Source organism: Anser anser (assembly GCF_964211835.1).
Source record: "Anser anser genome assembly, chromosome: 11".
In the NCBI taxonomy this organism is placed as follows: Eukaryota; Metazoa; Chordata; class Aves; order Anseriformes; family Anatidae; genus Anser; species Anser anser.
Window position 1 is genome coordinate 9,576,277 of NC_139732.1, and position 15,030 is coordinate 9,591,306.

Here is a 15,030-nt window from a genome sequence, read left to right on the forward strand (position 1 = left end):
GCTGCAATGGCTGCATGTGTTTAATCTTTGTCTTCAGCCCCTACAGTTCCATGTCAGTGTCCCTGCATCTATTTCTTTCTCCCAAATGATTAATCTAACCAAAAAATGCCATAAGTCACAGTGATGACCTGCAGTGGGCTCTGGCAGTGCTCTTGTAAAAAGCATTAGAGCATCCTGATCAATGTGAAAGGTCCCCCTCATTTTCTAAGGGCACGTACTGCACAGCACTGAGCAAGCCCTAAGGCACTTCAGTTTTCAGTGATACTGTTCCACAAAGGGTCCCTCTTCTAAAGAGGGGAGAAGGAAGGCACTGGCTCCTTCATATGCCTTAACAAGTCTCCTGAAGATTACGTGACATTTAGAGGTGCACACGTTTCCTCTCCACGCAGCACAGAAATTCTTTAAATCTACGTATGTGAGAAGGAATACACACAAAAGTTATAATGGTATAAACAGACACTCAGAAAACTAGAAGGATTGGTGACACCAACTGTAAAACGTTTGTTTCTTCATTTCTAATGCATATAAAAAACAGTATCTAACAGTACATTAGATTATGCATTAATCAGAAGATGTTCAGCAGAAGAGAACATGGACGTAAACTGCAGAAGAGCCAGCCCCACTGACCATTTCCCATCCTGTTTTGTTACATCAAAGGGAATGCTTTGCATTTAATCTTAGTTGTAATGGAATTTCTGGTTTCTGCTCTTTTTTTCTTTGTCTTCAACTTCCTAGGAACTGATAAGGAAACAAATTATGAGCCAAGGCTCTTACTGAGCAGACACAGTTTGGGATCTTAGACTTAACAGACAGTTTAACATACATGTAGCTCACTTGCTAGGCAGCAGGTGCTAAACTCTTACTTGAATCAACAGAATTTAGGCAGATACTTAACAGTGCTTGAATAGTAAGAGAGGGGAAGTACGAGTACAACTCCGTTGGCAAGACACAGAAGAGCTGGAGAGCCACTAAAAACAAACGCCCTGTGATGGAAACACACATTTATTTATAGTTCAGGCAATTTTTTTTTTAAATCATGCACTTTAGCAACACAACATATGTGAAGTTTTGTGTTTTTGTTGTTGGTGGTGGTGGGTTTTGTTTGTTTTTTAAAGAAAAATTATAGGAGGTTTTACATTCCTCCTTCTGCACTCTTATCCATATAAACACACTTTAGAGAGTAAACCCCTATTTGATCTCCACTTTTGTGTGGAAACAAAGATGTAGCTGGCTACAAGAGGAACGAAAAAGGAACACATTTTACAGAATTGCACTGCTATTTAGTAAAAAAATCCATGATCCTAAACTCTATTTGAACAGAAGCTTGAGAAAAACCACATCCACCTATCCACTGGTTTACAATAAATGTGCTACAACTTGTTGTTCAGTTCATCTTTCAAATCATTATCAACTCTCAATAGTTCTCTCCAAATCCAGAGTTCAATAAAGAGTTTAATCTTCAGAAAGCATGAGCTGAAAGCATCTACATTGAGGAAAAATAGATCATCAGCATAAATGCCTTCATACATCATGTTAAAATGGGTTAAAACTCTCTTCCTTTGGAGTAGGCCAAACACAAAAGCTTACCATTACCATCCCAAGGCAGGTGGAGCTTGTACTTTAGATCCCTTAGAGAGCCTCTGCTGATGCATTGGGTCTGATTTTGCAGAGATGGATGGCAAAAAAATCCAGTGCTTATTGTAGCCTCGAGCACTTGGCAGATTTTGCCAAAGCTGAAGATACCATTTTAAGAAAAGTTGAGGATTATTCACACCATTGACTGTTACCCTTATGGAATTTAGAGTGAAGATGTTTATTTAAATAAATACCTCTGTGTAACAACTGAATAAATGAAACCCTCATTAACCAGGGAGGACTATTTTCAGACTTCTGATTCAGCAGACTAGCACTGTGGCATCGTTCCTGACTGCTGTCTGCACATTGTGAGTGGATGTTGGGCTGGAGAGTCACTTTAGAAAATGTTACAGCATTAAAGAAGTTTTCCCTAGTGGACAATTCTTAAAATGACTGAGCTGCGTCTAAACTGAAATTTAACAACAGTTTATCACAGGAATAACTCCTCCAACCAAGGGGGAAAGAAGGTGACAAAGCCTGAATGATTCTGTTCACAGCATGTAAGTCCTGCTTCAGCTTCTGAAGCAAGAAAGAATCATATAAAATGTAATTACAGTCCCATGAAGAAAGCTCTCTTATGGGAAAGAAAATGTCCTGTAACTCCTGACCTGCAAACTATTTTTAGGTTTTCGGTTGTGCATTCCAAACTGACTTGGAAAAAGAGCAAGTGGAAGCATATTTCTGTCAGCCAGAAGAAAACTCATGTAATCATTTCAGCACTCAACAAAAGCTCAGGAGTCCAGATCCAAACGGTATACCCCCAGACGCAGCAGCACGCATGCACTGCAGGCTTGTCCACCACTTTGGCCTTTCCCAGTTCCTGTTGAGTGATTTCAGACCATGAGCGTGCTCCATGCAACACTTCGTGGGGGCTGCACAGCGCTTACACTCCCACAGCCATGAGTACTGATCACTTATTTTCAAAAGCCAGTTGCCTTGTACCATTCTCTCCTTTCCCTGATGTATCTTTTGGACTGAACTGACCCTCTGACAATGTTGGTGTCATTATGCAGGTATGGATTGATGCAGCTACTCAGATATTTTACTCCTTAGGAGCTGGGTTCGGCGTTTTAATTGCGTTTGCCAGTTACAATAAGTTTGACAACAACTGCTACAGGTAAGACAGCCTAAGCCTTCATTACTGCTTTAGAATGATGCTGTTTTACTCGATAAATGCAGCTGGAATAAGTAATATATTTTTATCTTCAGTTGCTTGTTAATGATGACCAGTCTTGCGTAGACATAGCAACCAACCAAAACTTGAAACAGTCTTACTGAAATTTTAGCAACAGAAACTTGCCAAGATATCTGCTGCACTGCAAAACAGAATGGGATTAGGTTTAGACTTTAGACAGCTGTGTAAACTCTGCTTGTGTTTGCCTTTCAAAAGTACCATTAAGAGCAACAGTGAACACGGGATGAAAGCTTATTGGTCTAGGAACTAAAAGCAGAAGGATTCCAGTTTTTAGAACTGTTTTTGTGCTTTGGGCTTACGCTTCTGATATTTTATGTTGAGCTCCAATTTAGGAATGTATTTTAAATCAAGTTGGTTTATAACTGTTTTGCTGAATCACCGCCATGGAAATTCAACCAGAGCCACTCTGCACCTTCTGAGAACTTCCAACTTTCAGAAGGTTTGTTAACATTCCATTTTGGAATGAAAACACACTTTTTTTTTTTTTTTGAAATTTCCCATGAAATATAAATTCAGAAAGTAAATGTATTATAAATACATTGTGAACTGATGGATAGCAAAAATGTTCCAGTGAAAAGTTGCAAGAGAACATTTAGATTTGAGGAGCTTTAAATGGATCAAAAGCCAAAATCCTGGAATAGTTCCTTCCACCGACTTGAGAGAACTTGGTACTCAACACAGAATGACTTTAGAGCCTCTGATTATTCACAGTAGGTGTTATTACTAGGTTTGAGAACTTAGAATATAGACTGAGGAAACATTTATACAGGAAGCTGCTGGTTAACACAAAATCTGCAGAAGACAATAAATGTTATTTTGGAAGATTGCTGTGGTTAGCATTCTCAGTAATTTTGCTCCAAAATGGAAAAAATACACTTGAAATCAAGAAAATGCTACAGACTATATGTGAAATGGCATTATTTAGTTCTTAGTTTACTGTATTTGTTTGGTTTGCTTCATAAGACTTGCCCTCCCTGTAAGACAAACTCTTCAGGGTTTTCAGATTGTGGCAGGATCCAGCGGAGGGTAAAGTTTGGCATATGGCACCTGTGTTTTCGGGTAGTGGAACCGATGAAAGGAAACATGCTTACTCTCTGCTTATTAAAGCACCCTTCGGCATCACTGATGTTCACGGAGACATTCCCTCTGTTCTGAAGGTCACGTGCAGCAGAAGACTTCACATCAGCCACTCTGCAGGTTAGGTAGATATTTAGATTAGAGATATGGGGCCTACTTGTCCTCAAGCTAGTTTGGTGATAGGAGCCATTAATGCAAAGGAAAACACATATCTATCATAATACCATGGTAGATGGAAAAAACACAGCTTTGCTACAACAGCCTATATTGGCTTAAAGGTTACATTTTGTACAATGTGCATTTACAGTAACAATTGTACAGACTGATAAAGTAGTATATTTTTTACAGATAAAAGTGTCATCCACTGTCATTACTGTGAATGGATGCACAGCTCGCTAAAACCACTCCTGGACCTATCTGAAAATATTCCTGAATATCTACTCACATTAATTGCTCCTGACTAGTGTAAATATTCCTTAATTCTTAGTGAGTCTCTACAAGCCACTTTTTTGCTACGTTATGGCTACCAGGTTGATGACGTTACTCCTTGATACCTTAATATAACTTTGCTCATCTTCTTTTTGAGCAGAATTTAGTTTAAAACCAAATTAGTGAACAGAAGTAGGTCATTTCCTAGTGTAGTATGCTGATACGAGCTTTTGATCATCAGGATAACTGCACAACTAGCATTTTCACAAGAATCTTCGTATCACAAAACAATCCCCACCTTAATGCGTTTGTTTTAACCGTGCCATTCTTCTTTCCATCACTAGGGATGCTTTGCTGACTAGTACTATTAACTGCGTCACAAGTTTCATCTCAGGATTTGCAATTTTCTCCATATTGGGCTACATGGCTCATGAGCATAAAGTTAAAATTGAGGATGTAGCCACTGAAGGTAAGAAGCGAATTTCATACTACTTTTACTCCTTTTCATCCATCATTTCCTTGCAAATATATTTATATTTGTTTCAAACAAGTGTTAAAGATTTCATGGAATTGACCTGAATGAAATTACTTGGAACTCAAACTACGTAGAAGTGCCTTGCTAAAATGTGAACTGTAAATTATATTGATTCATCTCAGCTCTTCTGAACTGAGATTTCCCAGCATCGTGCCCTGCACAAGTTCAGCCTCTACAGCAAACAGGCATTTACCACTGCCTAGTATCCTGGGGAAGTGTTGCTTTTCAGTGCCATAGATAACTGTTTCAGATGCTCCTGGGGAGCTTAGCTGTAGTCCTTTCACTGGTAACAGGTGACCCGTGGTTTCAGTTCCTGTATCTCCCTTATCACATCCAAGAATTCTACTGCCAAACAGCAGTTCATATCCACAGGGATCTTTCTTTCTTTACTACCTAGCTGAAAAATAGCTAGAAAGATCGTGAATACCATAGAAGATTATTTGAAGTGTAAAAGAATGGAATAGATTTTATATACAAAACTTTCATGAGTACATTATTAAAGTATTTTGGGTGTATTTTTGGTATAATGCAATTTTCGTCTAACAGCTACTCAGTGTGATGTGGACTGATGTAGGAGTCAACTTAGTCATAATCTATCTTATTAAAATACACACTTTTGTGAAACACCTTTTAGTATTACTTCTACTTTTCTATTTCAGGAGCTGGTTTAGTCTTCATCCTCTATCCAGAAGCAATTTCAACTCTTTCAGGATCTACGTTTTGGGCTGTGGTATTCTTCATCATGCTCCTTACCCTTGGCATCGACAGTTCTGTAAGTAGTTTTTCTTTCTAGCCTTGACACTTTTCCTTGACCGTTGCAGAATATAACTGGAGAAGTATCAGCCTTAAATAAGGGTTTTGTTGCACTTCAAATAAACATTCTGTACGCTCCCTGAATCTGTTATCAGTCACAGCCAACATACCAATAGCATTACTCCTTGCAGTATATTTAATTAAAGACTCACAATATTTAAGAGGTTTAGGAAGAGATCAAATAATTTACAAGCCAGCAAACAATTACTCACCTCTTCTTTTTTATGACCTTAGGGAGGGGCTGTTCATCAACTTTTATTATTATTCCAAGGTATGACCCAACACCACTGCTATGAACAATTACTACTATGAACCTGCAATGAGATTTCAGACCCAGCTTGCAAAACAGAAGCCATGGCACAGCACGCAGTAGAGGGGTTTTTAGAAGAGATTTTCACATGTGCCGAAATTCATTAATCTGTTCAAGACAATGTCTGATGGCTTTTTTTTCCTACAGGTAGTGAGAGTGAATTTCCTGCATATTTAATTTAATAATTGCATCAGAATATTTCCATAGTAGTTTCATATTATCTTACTATATAATTCCTACCTGTATAAAATGAAGACTGGGAAATACTGAAACACCTCTGTTTTCACAATAAGGACATAACAATTAAGAATTAGCAGTGCTATGCTTCTCTCTGCAGTTAAACTCAGTATTAAGCTTGGCCTTCTGGCTGTTATTCAGCACTAAAGGAGTGCATCTGGTCTTTCTAGCGTGATGACTTGGACTGTACCATGACATTCGGGATCACAGAAACTTCAGCCCTACAGAAAATATCCCAATGTCCTATAACAACTGCACTGCTTTGTTCTTGCCAAAGAGGCAAAGACATCCCATTATATTTAGCTTAAAAGTTTATTAATTTGGGGGAAAAACAAACAGGGTCTTTGAAGAATAGTCAACAATGAACAAACACCCATTTTTGATAGCATGGGGGGTTCTGTCTGAGGCATAAAGCATTGCACTTCTAAATGTGCAGAGCTGATCTAGGAATTTGCTGCTAGAAGCGACAAGTTCATTTTCAAGGACAAGAAAGACAAAGAATGAACTGGCATGGAAAAGAGCAAAACTATGATGAGATCGCAGAAGAAATGTGATAATCATTGGCAAATAGCTGAATGAGATCTTGTAAAGCGAGATCTGAGTTGTAAATGTCAGATTCCAGTCTAAATGTTTCTCAAGTGTGTGGATTTGAGGATTCCAGCTCAGGCTCAATGAAGTTTATCTTAACCTACACAGTAAAATCTCCTTTCCTCTTCAAAAGTTTAAGACAAGATTGCATCTGGTTTTGTAGCTTGGACATTTTTCAACTATAAGCAAGCATGAAAGAAAGGAAAGCTTCAGCACAGTGGAAGGACATGAATGACCAGTAGAAACAAGGCAGAATTGAGAAAAATGCACACAAGAGTTTAGATCCAAGACTATTAACTGCACAACAGTGGTAAATTCAAGCAATGTTTAGAAACATTTGGGTGACAAAGACAAGGATTTAGATTGCAGAACACATTCTTCCTACAAGTGGAGAAAGCTGTTTCTTGTGGAGATAATTAAAATACTACGTGCTGAAAAACTGTGACCAAGTTAGCTCTGTCTTTCTAACAAACAGCTGGGGGAGAGAAGAAGGAGGAGGGATTTGCTTGTTCATTTTTTGCTCTTTTTTTTTTTTTAAATCATTTACCTAAGAAAACTTGAGTCATGCAGTGTCTGTTATGGGTGGTCTTCTCAGCTCTCCCCCCTACTTGACTGATCAAGCCCCTAAAGGGAAAATTAAATTTTTTAAACCTAAAAATCAAATAAGCCCAAGGGTAAAGATGAAGAATTATATACAACCACATTTATTCATGTGCATAAACCTGCACAGACACAGAAATGCAGACATCTATACAAAAATGTAACTGTCCAAATGTTTAAGCAAAGAGAAATCCGATCACGCAAGCTTCAGCAAGCAACAATGAAAAGGACAGGAAATGGAAGAAATGTTTGCAAACACTTTTTGGAGTATATATCTAGCTTGACATGGGGAATTAACCAGTGGAATAAACAGTGGCCCATTAAGAATTGGTTCTTAGCCAAAATCATCCAGACCATCTCTTTCCACTTCAACTTCTCCACTCTCATTAAAGTGCCAACACAGTAACAACATCTGAGCCCAGCAAGCAATGGCTGGGCTTAACGGCACAGCGCTCAATTGTGCCCCCCAGTCCCTCCCCAAAAACAGCAAGCATAAGCCCACACTACGATTTGTGACCTTAGTTGTGAGCATTAGTTACCTTTTAAAAAAAAAAAAAAATAGAGCTCCACCGTCCCCAGCAACTTGTCTTTGATTGGAATCATCCATATTCTATAGAAAAAAACTCTGCTACTGTTTGAACCAGAAATGCTCATTTCATCAGATTGTTATAGAAAAGAGACAGAATATGTCAGCACATACTAACTCTTGCATGGCACCAAGCAGTCCAGGTTTTGCTATGATCTTTCAGCATCACAAAAAGCATTACCAAGTTTATTTACAAACAAACTTATCATGACAGGACACTGGAATTCGTTCCCCCATAAGTTTATGGTTGAGGAGGAGCAGAATGCTTTCATTAGTAGAAAGAAATTAAAATTCATAGTAACCTTTATATATAATTCAGCAATTTCAATGAAAATTTGGAAAGTGCATTTCCTACATTAAAATACAACAAAAACAAATCAAAGCTAATATTCAGAATTGAATTCTACAAAGAAACGAATTCTACAAAGAAATAATAATTCTTTCATGCTGTCAGCAGAAAAATGACATGAAGCTTGCTATGCAGTGAGGCTTCCAGGTCTGTAAAGATTTCTGTCAAACTGGAGTTGATTAACCAATGGCTAAGTTGAATCTTTGTTCAGTAGATTTTCCCTGGGTGCATGTGAAGTACGGTGTCTCTCTTTATACCTAAAGTCTCTTAGAGAGTTAAATTACTTCTGATAAAACTTCTTCCCAGATTTTATTTGAATGGATGCTATCTTTCCCAACATACTGCCTTACTATCTCGCTGTCCTGCTGAGCTAGCAGAGGATACAGCAGTTAACCACCAGTCATGGCACTGGATGGCGAATTCCCTGACTCAATTCTGTACCAAGGGACAATCAGTTGTACCTCTGAACACATACAGCTGAAATGTCAGCAGCCATACAGTGGTTAGGAATGAATTACACAAGCTGCCTATATTCTTTACTCTGTATGTAGAACACGTCAGCACGGTTTAACAAGAACTCCTGCCTTCCCTTCCTCAGATGGGCGGAATGGAGGCTGTCATCACTGGCTTGGCAGATGACTTCCAAATTCTGAAGCAGCACAGAAAGCTCTTCACCTTTGGCGTGTCGTTTGGCACTTTCCTACTTGCCCTTTTTTGCATTACCAATGTAAGTACAACAAAAATTTCCATCACAAATCCCTTAAAAATGCAGTTAACCTAATCAGCTGGAAATATCAAGGGGCTCAGGTGACTCTTTTGGTTATAGACAAATTTTAATTCTTAAACAACCTTACAGTCAGAACGTTACTTTCAGTCTTACCTACACGATGCTTCTCTGCTCTTTTTGGACAAGCTTATCACCTACCATCTGAACCTACAAGCCTCTGTTTCAAAGAACTGTTTATGTTCTTAGCGTTGGAGGGAGGTCATATTAAACAGAATTGTGTTGAATACTTATTCCCCTGTGAGGAACTAAGAATTTTGAGTGACCAGTCCATCAGACATCGGGTTATTTTCTTTGTGAAGCAAATAAGAAGCCTTCACTTCCCATGAAGGGACTTTAGAACCATGATCTCCTCCCCCCATGTGTTTCTTAATGTTCCTAGATCTGATCTCTTATTCTTAACACCATAAAATGACACATAACTTACCCTGAACATCTAGTAAGCTGTTTTTTCACCACCATTACTCTGAGATTTCTTCATCCTGAATAATTTGCCTCACCAGGCTTTTGACAACTAACTGAAGGATGAGAATCACAGTCTACTAGGTTGGATGTCCTGCAGTAAGAGAACCTTCTGATTTTTGCCAAAAAGCAAGAATTTCTGTAAGCAAAGATATCAAAACTGCCAGAGAACGAGGGAAACGTGAGGTAGCCGCAATGAAAATAGATGTGCTGAACCTCTCTCCCTCCCCTAGAAATGGTTTCCAGACCTATTAAGGTTACTGAAATGGCATTAATTTAAGATAACAAAGCTCTATGTACACTAGAAGACTACCCCAATATTTTTACTCTCATTTTCTCAAACTGGAAAATATTGGAGACACTAAAAATACGTGCATTTAAAGTTTGTCCTTTTAAAACCATGCCATCTCCATTGTTACCTAAAGACCTCAACATGCTCCTTCTTCATCCTCAGTTTTGACTGAAAAAAAAAAATTTAAGTACGATATCAGAACAAACTCAGTGGGTAAGAACTGAGGTGCCTATGGGTGCGGTCCCAGTGCCTTCATGCAGGCTGAAGCAGTCTGAGACAGCAGTCTGGCTGTAGCTTTCACATAATGGCACCTGTTTGGAATGAAGTCCCCCCACCAGCTGGAACGCACTGAACTGCCCGCACTCGTCCAGATGTCCGGGTTCACGTGGCTGGAGAACATTTCTAATGTGTGCAAGTTACAAAGAAAGCTCCTTGTGATACCATCACATTAAATTGATTGATTTTGTGCTCCGAAAACTTGAGGCTGTATTTTCAAAACATGTCTCTTACAAAAGCATACTTGTTGTTCACTTCGCTAAGCTTTGATAGTGAAGGCATCCATTTAGAGCAGGTGTAGAACAAAAACAAGAGGTCAGGCCGAAATGCCATTGAATAAACAACATTTTCTTTCTCACACAACAACCAAAGTTCATTCAGTTTCCAGTCAAGTCCCCACAGAATTAAAAACCTAGACAAGGCCTAAGCAGTGGTCTCTCCCATCTTGCAAATATGCACAGCTGTTTTGGAAAACCATGGTTTTAATCAGGGAAAAAAAAAATGCAGAGCTTAAAACCACCTAGAGATCTAAACAGCACACATGTTATTTATACCATTGGGAAAAGCATAGAAAATAATTCCTTTGTTCCCTCCCCTTCTGAACAGGCCTAGGCAAGTTGAGTGTGGTTGTGAAAAAAAGGATTTTAACTGAAACGCACTGCAAATGCGAACATTTTTGTTGTTCACATGTGACAAAGCATGGCTTGAAACACTTAATTCAGCTTCATTTTGAAACAAGTAAACATACTATGCTTCTCCATTCCTCTTTAGCCTTCCATTGCCACTGAAAATACTGAGTGCTGAGAGCACTTCTTAATCACACGGAGGTTTCTGTTTCCCCTTTCAGTTAGGGCAGATGAAAAAGATTTGCAACCCTTCTGAAGAGCCTAGTTCCACTATTTTGTGTGTACATACAAACATGTGTCTGCAGCACCAGTTCCATATTAAAAGACTTGAGTAAAGAGATTTCAAGTGAAGCAGATTTCTGTTAACCTGATGCTGAACTGCTGACATGACTCCACTTCTAACTTGCTTCTGTTGCATCTCTTAACTCCCCCACCCTAGGGTGGAATTTATGTGCTCACACTGCTGGACACATTTGCAGCTGGGACGTCCATACTGTTTGCTGTTTTAATGGAGGCAATTGGAGTTTCCTGGTTTTATGGTAAGCAATTCCCTTCACACCTGCAAAGCCTTTGATACTCCAAGTGAGCTCGTGGCAGGCTCCCACATTGTCTTAAGGGGATTTAGTGTGGCACTGTATACACGAAGGCATGACGGGACAGGTTTTATGCAACAATTTTCACCTGATTTACAAATAGGGACAGGAATGCAGATGTTTAGTGGGGTAAATTTTGAAACTCCACACAAATCCAAAGGAAATCACCTTGTGAAGGTGACTGCAACGAGATGAAAATGCTGCCTCTTTTGCCAGTATTCTTTATCTGTTAAGACAGACCACAACTTGCAGTAGCAGGTTTATACCTCGTGCTTTCAAAGTGGATTAGCTTAAATACAGATTCCCCTGTTCCTGCTATCCACAATTTCCCCAGGGCCAACCCCAAGCCCCCAGTGCAATACTAACAAAGGTAGTTTGTCTTAAACTTGTAATAATTCCTACATTAGCCACTTCAGTTTGAGGCAGCATTCTACTTAATTATAAAAACACCAGCAGTTTAGAAATTGTCTCTTTCACAGCATGGCATGGAATATCCAACATCCTAGAAATGGTTAAAAAAAAGTCAATGATTTATGCCACAAAAAGGTTGCAATAATTGGCTTTAACCTCAGTATAGCTGGCTCTAGGATAATTCACCTCATCTCCTGCACTAGGCTGGAATCTGTGTGTGCCAACGCTGTTCATTATCTTTTCACAGACAAGATTTGTAAAATTATAAGGACTTCAAAAAGAATAGCTCTTCTTATTTTTTTCCCAAATAACAAAAAGGAACCTTCTAACTTGAAAAGACAAACCGTCAGCACATCTGTCTTTGTAGCCTCACTGACCATGTTTCCAGCCACCTTCACAGATAATATAAGTTGTGAATACATGCTTCCAAATTATTTTTGAAAATTCAGTACTTATCTCTGACCACCAGTTACCATTAACAGCTAAGCTTATCCACTTTCAAAGCCAAATACACATTCAGGCTCCCTTTTGCAAGGCTTGGCTTGCTTTTAAATTTGTTCCCTTGGTTCTACAAACTACTTTTCAGAAGGCTGTTTGCTGTCAGCTCTGTCAGAGGCACTGTAAATGTTTTGGCAGTGTGATGCAGAAGAACCCCTCATCTTTTGGATGGGTAAGAGATAATCAATTCAGCAATGCAATATTAATCACAAACCTGTGATTAGCTCAATCACCCATCTAGGACTGAAAATCTTAGATCTTACACAAGTCACCTCACCGCAGCAGTCCAAGTTATCTTTGATATGTGAAATTGCTGGCTGCTAGATTAATCAACTTTCTTGAGCTGTTATTTTTCCTCATGATCTCCCCTTAATTCTCATGTCATACTTCCCGGTTTGCCACAGCTCTTCTCTTCATTGTTATTAGGGTTCAAAAGTCACAGTAGCCAGCATTACTTTTTTTACCCACTGAAGTCTGTATGGAAGTAGCTGACCTGATTCCCAATAAGGTTGTTCTACCCCTAAAGGACATTATCTTTCCTATTGAAAAATTATGCTTACAGTTGACATGATTCAGAAGGTTTCAGCCATCATCATCCTTACTGCCGTTTACCTCCCTCAGTCAGTAATTTATCCCACCTGTACTACGCCACCACATTCTTCTAGTCATTCTCTCAATTAAAAGCTAGTGATGAGCACATGAGGTGAAAGAATGGCATTCACATGTAAAGCTGTTCAGCCTACTAAAGAAAAGGCTTTTAGCTTTAAACAATGCCATGCTGATGTTGGATGACAGAATTAGTAAGCAGCTCATATGCTGCTCTCAAAACATGTAGATGCACTAGATTTCAGAGGTTTTTAATCCCTGTAAAAGCCGAATGCAAAAGAGTTAGCTCAGCTTGGAAGCAGAGGCATGAAACTATTCTTTGATTAGTAAAGGCAAGTTATTATCTGCCCCTATTAAAACAGGATTTACTGTGCTTTACAACAGCTAGGCTTTGGATGCAGTTCAGTCTAAACCAAGCTTAGCCAGACCTTAAGTGTTCCAACTACTGCCCTTCATCATCCTTTCCCTTCTCCCTCCTGCCTCCCCATAATCAAGAAACCATCTATTCATTGTCTTAAGCAGCTGACAGATGCTTCTACTGACACAGAATGACCTGCTGCTTTATAAAGAAGAACTTATTACAGCCCCGGGTGCTATTTAAACTGCTTTGACTGATTCAATCTGGCATGGTCTTGTCTACCTTTTTCCTGATAGACCCCAGCTGCCTTAATGACCCAGCAGAACATTAAGGCAGCCTGAAGGCAAGCATGACATTTTGGCACAGACCAAAAACGTGGCAATTTTTAGATTTAGTTCAAATTATACTTATGCCCACTTACTGGGAAGTTTCTTCCTGCAAAGTACACCTGAACATGTAAGGGAGAAGGGGAAGCAAGTTTGTTTTAACATATGGATCCATTTGCGTTGTGACTCACTGTTTTGCCTTTATGCAACACTGACACCATTCCTCTGCTGCATATTTTAAGAAAAGCCAGACACCTCCCCCTCTGACCCAAATCCAGAGGTTATCAAAGAAGGAGCCAGGCTTTTCACTGAGGTACACAGTAGGAGAACAGAAGACAATGATCAAGTTGAAAGAAGATTTTTTTTTTCTATGTAAAGATAATTGCACATTGCAAGAGATTGGTCAGAACGGGACAAAGCCATGAGAAAGCTGTTCTAAGCTGTGCTAGCCTTGCTTTGTGCAGGAGGTTGAACTGGAGACCTCTCAGGAACTCCTTGAGCATGAACAATTCAATGATTCTGTGACTTATTGTAATTCCCATGGGCCAAAATACAGGATGGTTCAACAAAGCAATGTTACTCCAACCCTTCATTTGCATGCAAACTGTATTATCCCTTATACTTCTGTAACTGGACAGTTACTAATATGAGGAGGCAAAAAGTAGCATTTACATGGAAAGCAAATTTAGCATAGAATAGGCTAAGTTGATTCAAAACTCCTTTTTCTTACTACTTTTTTATTTCAGTGTAGTTCACTTGATTTCTTAGATTCATTTAAATCAAATATATGGCATTCAGGGCATTATTATTAATTTTTACTTTCCAAAGTAAAAAATAATAATCCAAGCTTATGAAAGGATACTACACATCACATAGGCATACAGACTTAAACAAGACAGGAGTGGAAGACACCACATACAAGAAATGCCTCTAGGGCTCCAAATGGTTGTTGTAGCTATAACACTACTTTCTGGGAACATGCCCATAAAATATTTCAGCCATGGCCAGTGAAGAGTTTCACCTCTGCACAAATGCACGGTTCTTAAGCCTGTATAGCCAAATGACTTAGAGGTCTAGCACGCAGGGAGCGCAGGAGGTATTGTCAACATGTACTTCAATTCTGTCTGAACTCAGATCTCTGCATCGCCAAGATGGAAGAAAACATCCTGTCCTAATGCTAGGAGGATAACTTGCATTTATAGTTAAATCTACTTTTCAACTTCCACCTAATCTGAATTTTCGCATGTTAATTCCCTTGACACCCGGATACTACGTACATGGAGAATGGGCCAAGTTTTCTACGCTGTTTAACAGGCAACTGCAGTGGAGATATTCCCAGGCAGCTACATAGTTTATTAGTTCAGAAACTACACTTAAATTCTCTTTAGTGTATTTAACTATGGGGCCTGGTCACAAATTGTACATAAATCTATCTTGTTTTTCA

The 15,030-nt window shown here is 39.1% G+C and overlaps 2 protein-coding genes across 3 annotated transcripts in view; one reads left to right on the top strand and one right to left on the bottom strand.

The window, feature by feature from the left end:
• Positions 1-15,030, bottom strand: part of LOC310905612 (uncharacterized protein) — a 724,478-nt gene that overhangs the window by 654,099 nt on the left and 55,349 nt on the right. The window lies entirely within an intron of this gene.
• The window catches only part of LOC310905597 (sodium-dependent noradrenaline transporter), a 67,873-nt gene that overhangs the window by 41,419 nt on the left and 11,424 nt on the right, over positions 1-15,030 (top strand). For both annotated transcript variants that reach the window (XM_083852089.1, XM_083852090.1), the window contains exons 7-11: positions 2,649-2,752; positions 4,681-4,805; positions 5,531-5,643; positions 8,953-9,081; positions 11,234-11,333. In XM_083852089.1, the coding sequence (XP_083708215.1) occupies positions 2,649-2,752; positions 4,681-4,805; positions 5,531-5,643; positions 8,953-9,081; positions 11,234-11,333 (571 nt within the window). The remainder of the gene's footprint in view (positions 1-2,648; positions 2,753-4,680; positions 4,806-5,530; positions 5,644-8,952; positions 9,082-11,233; positions 11,334-15,030) is intronic.